The sequence below is a fragment of the Cupressus sempervirens genome, chromosome 11 (genome assembly GCF_028749045.1).
Source record: "Cupressus sempervirens isolate cs-2001-9-10 chromosome 11, ASM2874904v1, whole genome shotgun sequence".
In the NCBI taxonomy this organism is placed as follows: domain Eukaryota; kingdom Viridiplantae; phylum Streptophyta; class Pinopsida; order Cupressales; family Cupressaceae; genus Cupressus; species Cupressus sempervirens.
The window spans coordinates 277,398,971-277,409,711 of NC_143128.1; the positions used below are offsets into that span (position 1 = coordinate 277,398,971).

Sequence of the window (10,741 nt, forward strand, 5' to 3'; positions counted from 1 at the left end):
GAGGATTTCTTCAAGATTATTTTTTAATAGCATTTTCTAATGAAATGTTGAATTGTTTATAGTAGAGGTTATATTGTACTCATTCAGATCTGAAGCTATTTTAGAAAATTTTCTTTCTGCACAGAAATAATTATTTTTTGAAATGACTGTAGTAGGATAATTTTATTACCAATTTTGAAACATTATAGATCATTACATGTAAGGAGATTTCTTCCACTGCTCTTAGAGAAGATAAAGAAACTTCTTACACCATTCCTTGAGGAGATGTAAAAATTGTCATCATGTGAGACCTCTCATAGAGTTTGTCTTGCTACCAAAGGAAAAAGAAGAAGATGCATAAAGAAGTGAACATGGGAGAAAAAATAGAAGATAATCTTGATGGAAGACAGTATAAATTTGAATGATATTATTATCATGCTAAAATAAAAGAGACAACATGCGAGATTGGAAGAAATTCAGCAGTTGCAATGAAGGAAACCATGGATAAAGCTGAAGCAAAAGTAAAACATGACCAAAAGTGCAAAATAGGTGGTCTTGAGAAGATAGAATTTATAGCCTTATTGTATGCCATCAAGATTCAACCTGTTTCATTTTGAGCCCATTTAAGACATGTTTAGATTATATGCACACATGAGGTGGACAAATATTTAATATTAGAAAATCTGAGAGTCAATAGATCCATTCTTGTCTTATTTCACTAGAATAATTGACTATAACAAGATTAAAAAAATTGAACGTTGAAAGTCTAATTGTTGTATCATAATTGGTTAGTTCCAGAGATATCTTTCTGAAGTAGCCAAAGTGGAATGCAAAAGTGCAATTGTTGTATTATCATTTGTTTGTTGCAGAGATATCTTTCTGAATTAGAGATAGACAAAGGGGAATGAGGTAAGATGTCTTTTACTAACATGGACATTTAGGTGGAATGGATTCTTTATAGTCATGATAATTGCACCAAGGCCTGGGATTTCATTTTAGCAAATATGACATTTCACATTAGAAAAAAAAGTTTAAATTGTGAGATAAAAATAGCAAAGAAGAAAAATTCATCATCCAATAGCAAATTTAAAATGATTATATAATACTTTTATAGAAGAAAATGTCAAGTAATATTTTTTATTTAGAAATCTAAAGATATCAAACTTTGAATTTATCTATTTCTCAACTTTCTAAAATTATGCTTAAGTTTAGATTAGTTGGACTTATGCACATGCATTTCGTTAGACTAATATAAATCAAACTAAAGATGTCTTATTTTATTTATTTATTAGTCACTTAGATGTTAAATTCTAGTTGCTCAAAGTTAATGTTACACCATATGTTCACAAAAGTTCTTTCACATTTCTAAACAAAATGAACAACTTTTTTATTTGCAAATCTTTCCTTTCTTCATAAAAGTATCTGAACTTTCTATTGCATGCAGGTCTTCTTGAAAAGCACATGTGATGATTTTATTTGTGCCATCAAGTAGAAGTAGTCTTTAGATGCACCAAGAAACCATTGTAAGCAAAAGTAAGTTCCTGCACACAAAGTTATGTATCAATAACACGTAGAAATTTATTATTAAATTAAAAAGACCTACAAGCAATCTACAATTGATAGAATAACCTATGAAAATTTATCTAAAATATATACTAATACTTATTTGAATTGTAGTATTTCAATATTTAGAATTATGATATGTACTTAAAAATAGAAAAATACTCACATTTCAATAGCTTGTACATGTATCTTTCATAGTGTCAAATTCTTCATCCATGGAAATAAAAACTTTAGGATTGCATCAATTTTGCTGAAGTAACTCCTTTTCCAATTGATTTTTATGAGGATCAATGATATTACCCCTCCAAAAGCTATTCCATAGGACAATCCCAATGCTATCTTATACAATGAATATTTTGTATTTTTTTTAATTTCATTGATTTGAATTGGAGGTGGAGAAGGAACATGTTTTGACCAAGAACAATTTTTTGGTAGGGGACACCCCCACAAATCAGGATTCCCCCAATAAGAGGATTCTTCAAAGCTGCTCATATGGGTTCCTTGTGGTACTCTTCCTGAAAGATTATTATTTGATAGATCCAGCAATCCTAAAAAGCTCAAAGAATCAAGCTCTGTAGGGACTTGTCCTGAAAAATGATTTGTTGAAAGATCCAATGACTCCAATTAATGCATTTCTCCAAAACTTTTTGGAATGCTCCCATTCAAATTGTTCATTGAAACATTTAAAAGCCTTAGCCCCTTCAAACTCCCCAAGTTAGAAGGAATTTCTCCCTCCAATTCGTTGTTTGAGAGATCTATGCATGTGAGTGTGGAAAGAATATATGAGTAGTGTTGATTTGTACCTTTTAAAGTCATATCCAATCCATCTCGATAGGATGAAAAACGAGCAACATCAATGGACAATACAAAACCATTTTGAGTTTCATTTGCTATTGCTTGCAAGAATACAATTGTTTGTGGAATTGGGCCTGAGATACGATTAGATGAAAGCAGCAAGATTTGAAGGTTCATTAGCTGGCCTATCTCTGAAGGAATACTGCCTGAGAAATTGTTCTCCTTCATCACCAGCACTCTTAGCTCTGACAGATTTCCCATTAAAGTTGGTATTTCACCATCAAATAAATTGTTTCCTATATCAAGAACCTGTAGCTTTGAACAATTTGCTAATGAAAGAGGGAATGATCCGTGCAACTTATTATTGTGAACAACTAATGAATGTAAATCAATTAGCTTACTAAACTGATGTGGCAATCTTCCCTCCAAACTGTTATTTCCCAAATTTAGGACAACAACGGAAGAGCAATTGGACAAGCTGACAGGGATCACTCCGGTTATTTTATTGTTTGCCAGATTTAACATTTGGAGTCTAGATAAGTTGCCCAAACTAGGAGGAATATTGCCACTGAACAAATTGTCGTTGAGCAGCAGTATGACCATATAAGGAGACCACGTTGATGGGATGTATCCACTAAATCTATTTCTAGAGACATCTAGCTCGTCTAGTTGCATCCATGCTGAAGGACTCGAGGACAATCTTCCTTCCAAATGATTTCCTGAAAGATTTAGACGATACAACAGATGACTGGTTTCGTATATCCAAGAGGGAATCACGCCTACAAGACTCGCGTCTGTTATTCCCAGCTGTAAAAGTGAGTATTGTGTTGAAATCCAAGGCGGAAATTGGCCGTCAATTTTACATGAGTCTATATATAGATAAGATAAATTGAAGGATGGAATCCAGGTGGTGCTAATATTTAGCACACAATCAGATAAACTCAAATAACCTAGGCTTGTAAACTTGTGCAAGAACGTTTCTGAAATTGACTGGTGATGGTTAAATGACAGGTACAATGCGGATAAAGAAGGTGGAAGTGACGAAGACGAGATGGTTTCATTGAAACGGTTGCCATCAGCATGTAAATAAATGAGTGAGGAAAGCTGAGCAAATGAAGGGGGAATGGTCCCGCTCAGTTGGTTATCATAAATAATCAACCCCTGTAATAAAGACAGATTGCCCAAAGAATATGGAATGGTACCGCTCAGCTGATTGTCATAAAGATGTAAATGCGTCAACAAAGAGAGCCTTCCAAGAAAGGCCGGTATACTTCCACTAAGTTGGTTGTTACTAAGGGAAAGGTGAGTTAAAGAAGAAAGATGGCCAAGACAAGAAGGTATGATTCCACTAAGTCGGTTGCCAGGAAGGGCAAGGTAAGTTAAAGAAGAAAGATTGCCAAGGCAAGAAGGTATGCTCCCATTGAAGTGATTGTCTAAAAGATTAAGATGTGTAAGACGGGTGAGCAAACAAATAAAAGGGGGAAGCATTCCACTAAAGCCATTGCCATATAAATGTAAAGATTGAATAAAAGAGAGATTTCCCAGACAGGAGGGAAGGGTTTTACCTGATACTCCGTAAATGGTGAGTGATGTAAGAAAAGGAAGTTGGCATAGGCTCTCAGATATCACACCATTGGCATAGAAATAATATCCATTGGAATAGTAATAAGTTCCATTGGCCACGAGATAATATCCATTGGAATAGTGATAAGTTCCATTGACCACGAGATAATATCCATTGGAAGGGGGTATTACTGAAACAGAGAGAACGTGGCTGGTGTGATTGTCGCAGGATATGCCAGTCCAGTTGCTGCAACAGTCTGTTCCATTCGCCCACGAACTCAGAGAGCCCTGAGAGTCTGTTTCATTCAAGGCCGCCTTGAAGCGGAGCAGTGCCTGGGATTCGTGGGGATGACATCTGATATTGGGCATTGAACCATGGGAAAGAGTGGGGCAGATAAAGACAAGTAAAACAATACACACACTGCGTACAAGAAAGGCCATTTGGGATGGAGTGGAGGAGGGAATTGCATGTTCTGTCTGCTCCAGGGGTGGGTGTTCTTAAACTGCGTGCAAGTCAACAGGTCAATGATTATTTTATTTCTAAATAAAATATTTAGAATGTTGATAAAAAGCACCAAGCAAGTAATGATTCAATAGCTTTGTTTTCAAGGGTACCCCATGTCAATTGTCTCTATCAATTTTCTACAAAATTTGTCATATACCTGGCAAGATTGTAAATATCTGACAAGTTTTCCTTAAAGTTCTTCGTAATGGAGAAAGTTTTATACTGTTGATTTTTCAATGTTACGTTTTCCATAAGGTACCAGATTTTTTTGGAGTCAGCGATAAGTTCGGCCCGGCCCATACGTCCGAAATATTTTCTTCTCACAATTTTCCCCAATATGACAGACTTCTCTCTGTTGATGTTTGCCGAAGTGACCGAACTCCCAAAGCCTTCGATTTTTCTTCTGATAATTTTCCACAGAAACGAGACTTTTGGACGTTGATATTTTTGTTTTCCTATTTACCGACCGAGTACTTTACATTTCATTTTTATTATTTCCGATTCTTACGGTTCGAGTCCATTCTATGTTTCAAATATAAACATTATTCAGATGGAATTCAAAATGTTTATCTACCTTCATTTGCACCTTATTAGTCCCGCTTTTACAGTTTAAAGGCGAAGACTAATGTTTCCCAATTAGTTTCCATCGAAATTTGTGTCCAAAAAATATTTACCCAAAGTTTCTAAAGTTTGTAGTGTCTTTTTTTTTTTAAGACTTATAAAAATATTTGTTTTTTCTAATTGATCTTTGTAATTTTGGAGATTTTAATCTTTTCATTTTAAAAAATAAAGGAATTTTTCTGAAATCAATAAGAAATAAATACAACAAAGCATACGTATCTGGCATTAGAAATTTGGACATTTGAGGGAATTAATTTTTTTCAATGAAAATATTCATTTTATATTATACTATCTATTTAATTAATATTTTATTTAAAATAAAATATATATATCTTAATTTAAATTAGAATATTAGCTAAATTTAAAATTATGCTATATTTTATTTCATAAATACAATTATATATTTTTTAAATTAAACTAATTATTTATTATTAAATTTAAATTTTTAATTTAATTTAAATTATAACTTATTGTACTTGCCGTAGGCTAGTATTATTTCATTCAGTTTGCAAGATTATTCAATTAGTTTAACAACAATCCACCAATCGCAAACAATGATTTTCTAATTATTAAAATATTTATGAAACTTTGCTATTAATTTATAAATTTTATATTTTATAAAAAAATAATGATTGGTTGAATAGATTTTGTGTTAGAGGAGCCCTTTTTTTTTTGAGGTTCTCCATATTGCAATATTTTTGGCTAAAATTTATGACAGGAAACATGGTTAATATAAATTGTGAAGTTATTTTGCACAAAATCAAATAGTATATTGAATGAATATGATTATTAGTTCTTCTCCACATTTAGCCTCTATTCAATATTTTTTACTAAATACTAACAATACACTTCACTTTTTTAAACACACTCATCCTAAATTCTACCCTAATTATATTTAAAAATTCAAAATATTCAAATAAGAAATCAAATGCAAAGCCTCATTTTGTCTATGACTCATTAATTTATACTAGCTTATATATACCTCTATATATATATTACGCCGAGAGTAATCGTTCTCGAGGCGCCTATTTTCATTTAATCCCAAGGTTATTTTAGTCACGGTTGGGATTTATGAAAATGAAAATAGGCACCTCGAGAACGATTACTCTCGACGTAATATATATAGAGGTATATATAAGCTAGTGGCAATCGCGGCACAATAGGAAAAGTATTTTTAAATTTTTTTTCTATTTTTTTAAGGTTAGTGCTGAATTATTTATTTCTTTTTAAATACAATTGTATAAACTTACTATAAAAATGTAATAGTGTAAACTTACTATAAAATTATTCTTGAATATTTTATTTTTAATTCTATATATGGTTTTATTTGCATCACTTTAATTCAGTTTTATTGTAAGCATATTGTTACGTAAAATGTTATATTGAAGAGTAGAGTTATAGTTAGGGTTAGGGTTAGTGTTAGGGTTGGGGCTATTGTTAGGGTTTGAGTTATGGATAGGGTTAGAGTTAAAGTCAGAAATAGAGTTACAATTAGAGTCAGGATTAGCATTAGGGTTAGGGCTAGGGTTATTTTTAAGATTACGAATCTTGTTAGGGTTATAGTTAGGGTTAGGTTTAGAATTCGAGTTAGAGTTAATGTTAGGATTAGGGTTAGGATTAGGCTTACAAATATAGTTAAGGTTAGAATTAGAGTTAGGGTTAGGGTTAAGGTAAGGGTGAGGGTAAGAATAAGGGTTTAGGTTAAAAATATAGTTAGGGTTAGGATTAGAATTAGAGTTATGGTTTGAGTTAGAGGTAGAGTTAGAATTGGAGCTCGAATAAGGGCTAGAGTTAGAGTTGAAATTAGGGTTACGGTTAAAATTAGGATTAGGGTTAGGGTTAAAATTAGATTTACGGTTAGAGTTAGAGAAAGGGGTAGAGAAAGGGTTAGTTTTAGGGTGATGGTTAAGGTTAGGTTGATATTTAGAGTTAGGGTTGTATATAGAGTTACATAAGGGTTAAGGTTAGGGTAAGGGTTTGAGTCGGGGTTAAGGTTAGGGTTGGGGTTAAGGCTATGGTTTTTGTCTAGATTAAAGTAAGGGTTAAGGTTAGAGTTAGAGTTTTGAGTCAGGGTTAAGGTTAGAGTTAGGCTTAGGTTACAGTTTTAGTGAAAGTTAAACTAAGGATTAGGGTTAGGATTAGAGTCTAATTATGGTAGAGTTAGATTTACAGTTAGGGTGATATTTAGGGTTAGAGTTAGGGGTAGGATTATGATTTAAAAAAAGTAATTTTCTTTTTGGCATATTGTAATGTAAAATGTTATAGTCAAACATAGATATATGGTTAGGGACAAAGTTGCCATTACAGTTAATGTTAACCTTAGGGATAGAATAAGGGTTAGGGTTAGCATTAGGGTTAGGGCTAGAGTTAGGGTTAGGGTTTGAGTTATGGTTAAGCTTAGGGTTAGAGTTACGGTTATGGTTATTGTTAGAGTTATGGTTAAGGTTTGGGTTAGAGTTATGTTTATGGTTAATGTTAGCGTTAGAGTTATGGTTAAGGTTTGGGTTAGAGTTATGTTTATGGTTAAGGTTAGGGTTAGAGTTATGGTTATCATTAAGGTTCGGATTAGAGTTATGTTTATGGTTAAGGTTAGGGTTAAGGTTATGGTCATAGTTAAGGTTAGGGTTAGAGTTATGGTTATGGTTAGGGATAGTGTTATAGTAAGGCTAGGGTTAGGGTTTGAGTCAAGGTTAAGGTTAGAGTCAAGGTTAGGGTTTCAGTCAGGATTAAAGTAAGGGTTATGGTTAGGATTAGAGTCTAATTATGGTAGAGTTAGATTTAGGGTTAGAGTTAAGGGTTAGAGTTATGCTCATGGTTAAGGTTAGGGTTAGAGTTATGGTTATGGTTATGGTTATGGTTAGGGTTAGGGTTATTATAGGGCTCGAGTTAGGGTTATTGTAGGGATAGGGTTAGGGTTTGAGTCAGGGTTAAGGTTAGATTTAGGATTAGGGTTAGGGTTTTAGTTAGGATTAAAGTTAGGGTTAGGGTTAGGGTTAGAGTCTAGTTATGGTAGAGTTAGATTTAGGGTTAGAGTTAGGAATAGAGTTATATTTATGGTTAAGTTTAGGGTTAGAGCTATGCTCATGGTTAAGGTTAGGGTTAGACTTATGGTTATGGTTAGGGTTAGGGTTATAGTAGGGCCAAGGCCAAGGTTAGGGTTAGGGTTAGGGTTAGGGCTTGAGTAAGGGTTAAGGTTCTAGAGTTATGGTTAGGGAAAAGTTTTGAGCCAAGATTAAAGTTAGGGTTAGGGTTATGGTTAGAGTCCAATTATGGTAGAGTTAGATTTAGGGTTAGAGTTAGGGACAAATTAATGTTTATGGTTAAGGTTAGTGTTAAGGTTAGGGTTAGGGTTAGAGTTAGAGGTAAGGTTAGGGTTAAAGTTAGAATTAAGGTTAGGGTTAGTGTTAAGGTTAAGGTTAGGGTTAGAGTTAGAGTTAGGGTTAGCATTAGGATGAAAATTAGGGTAAGGGATAGGGTTTGAATTAGAGTTAGGGTTCTTGTTAGGGTTAGGTTTACAATTAGAGCTAGAGTTAGGGTCAGGGTTAGAGTTACAGTTAGGGTTAGAGTTAGAGTTAGGGTTAGGGTTAGGTTTAAAATTAGAGTTAGAGTTGGGATTAGGGTTAGGGTTAGAAATATAGTTAGGATTAGAGATAGAGTTAGGGTTAGGGTAAGTGTAAGATTAGGGTGAGGGTTAGAATTAGGGTTACAAATATAGTTAGGGTTAGTGTTAGGGTTAGAATAAGAGTTAGGGTTAGGGTTAGAGATAGAGTTAGAATAAGGGTTGGAGTTAGAGTTAGAGTTAGAGTTAGGGTTATATTTAGGGTTAGAATTAAGGTTAGGATTAGAATTAGTGTTCGAGTTAGGGTTATGGTTAGTGTTAGGGTTATGGTTAGGATTAACATTAGGGTTAGGGTTACAAATAGAGTAAGAGTTAAAATTAGAGTTAGTGTTAGTGTTAGTGTCAGTATAAGAGTTAGAGTTAGGGTTCAAGTTAGAGTTAGAGCTAAAGTTAGAGATAGAGTTGTGATTAGGGTTAGATTAGGGTTAAGGTTAAAGTTACCTGATTAGATTTAGGGTTAGGGTAAGAGTTAGGCCTAGGATTAGGATTAGAATTAGGGTCAGTGTTAGAGTTATAGTTATATATAGTGTTAGGGTTAGGATTAGGGGTAGGTTTATAGTCAAAGTTAGGGTTAGGGTTAATATTGGGGTTAGGGTTACAAAAAGAGTCAGAGTTAGAGTTAGGGTTAGAATTAGGGGTAGGGTTAGAATTAGGGATAAATTTAGAGTTGGAGTTAGGGTTAGAGTTAGAGCTAGAGTTAGAGTTAGATTTAGGGTAAGAATCAGGGTTAGAATTAGGGTTAGGGTTAGGGTTAGGGTAAGAATTAGAGTTAGATTTATAGCTAGGGTTAGAGTTAGGAATAGAGTTATAGTTAGGGTTAGAATTATGTTAGGAATAGAGTTATAGTTAGGGTTAGAATTATGTTAGGATTAGAGCTAGAATTGGGTTAGGGTTAGAATTAGGGTTAGAGTTAGGGTTATATAGGTTCGGGTTAGGATTAGGGGTAAAATTAGAGTTACAATTAGAGTTAGAGTTAGAATTAGGGTTAGGGTTAAAATTAGGGTTACAGATTGAGTTAGAGCTAGAGTTAGGGTAAGGGTAACAAATAGGGTTAGGGCTAGAATTAGGGTTACAAATAAAGTTAGGGTTAGAATTAGGGTTAGGGTTAGGGTTAGATTTAGAGGTAGGATTTGAGCTAGAGTTAGAGTTAGAATTAAAATTAGAACAAGAGTTGGAGTTAGAGGTAGGGTTTGAATTAGGGCTAGGATTATGGTTAGCATAAGGGTTATGGTTAGAGTTAGGGTTAACATTAGGGTTAGGGTTATAATTAGTGTTAGTTTTAGTGTTAGTGTTAGTGTCAGTGTTAGGGTTAGGGTTAGAATTAGGGCTAGAATTGAGGCTAGGGTTAGGGTTAGGGTTAGGGTTAGGGTTAGGGTTAGAATTAGAGTTAGAGTTAAAGTTGGAGATAGAGTTGGGGTTAGGGTTAGATTTAGGGTTAGGGTTGGAGTTAGGGTTAGATTTAGGTTTAGTGTTAGAGTTAGGGTTAGAATTAGGATTGGGTTTATGATTAGAATTAGGGTTAAGATTAGAGTTAGAGTTACATATAGTGTTAGGGTTAGGATTAGCATTATGTATAGTGTTAGGATTAGGATTATGGGTAAGATTAGGGTTAGAGTTAGGGTTAGAGTTAGTGTTAGTGTTAGGGTTACAATTAGAGTTAGAGTTATAATTATAGTTAGGATTAGAGTTAGAGTTAGAGTTAGGGTTAGAATTAGGGGTAGGGGTAGGATTACGGTTAGAGATAGAGTTGGAGTTAGAGTTAGGGTTAGAGTTAGAATATAGGTTAAAATTAGGGTTAGATTTAGGGTTAGAATTAGCATTAGATTTAGGATTATAAAGGGTTAAGGTTAGGGTTAGGGGGAGAATTAAAGTTAGAGATAGAGTTAGAGATAGAGTTAGGGTTAAGGTTAGGGTAAAAATTAGAATTATCTAGTTAGAGTTAGAGTTAGAGTTAGGGTTTGTGTTATTATTGTGGTTAAGATAATTTTTGGGTTACTAATCATATTATAGCTGATGTTAGTGCTATTATTACACTTTACCTTGGTGTTAGGATAACTGACATGTTAAATTTTAATGTGGGTTAGTTCTATTATAAT

At 33.7% G+C, this 10,741-nt stretch overlaps 1 protein-coding gene across 1 annotated transcript; it reads right to left on the reverse strand.

Moving 5' to 3' along the window:
• Positions 1–1,321: 1,321 nt before the first annotated feature.
• LOC149529191 (uncharacterized) lies at positions 1,322–4,394 on the reverse strand. Its single transcript, XM_089810567.1, has 2 exons — positions 1,709–4,394; positions 1,322–1,520 (listed from the first exon to the last, which is right to left on the reverse strand). Exon 1 carries the CDS (start codon positions 4,339–4,341, stop codon positions 2,167–2,169), a length of 2,175 nt encoding a protein of 724 aa, XP_089666693.1. The 5' UTR covers positions 4,342–4,394; the 3' UTR covers positions 1,322–1,520; positions 1,709–2,166.
• Positions 4,395–10,741: the final 6,347 nt, after the last annotated feature.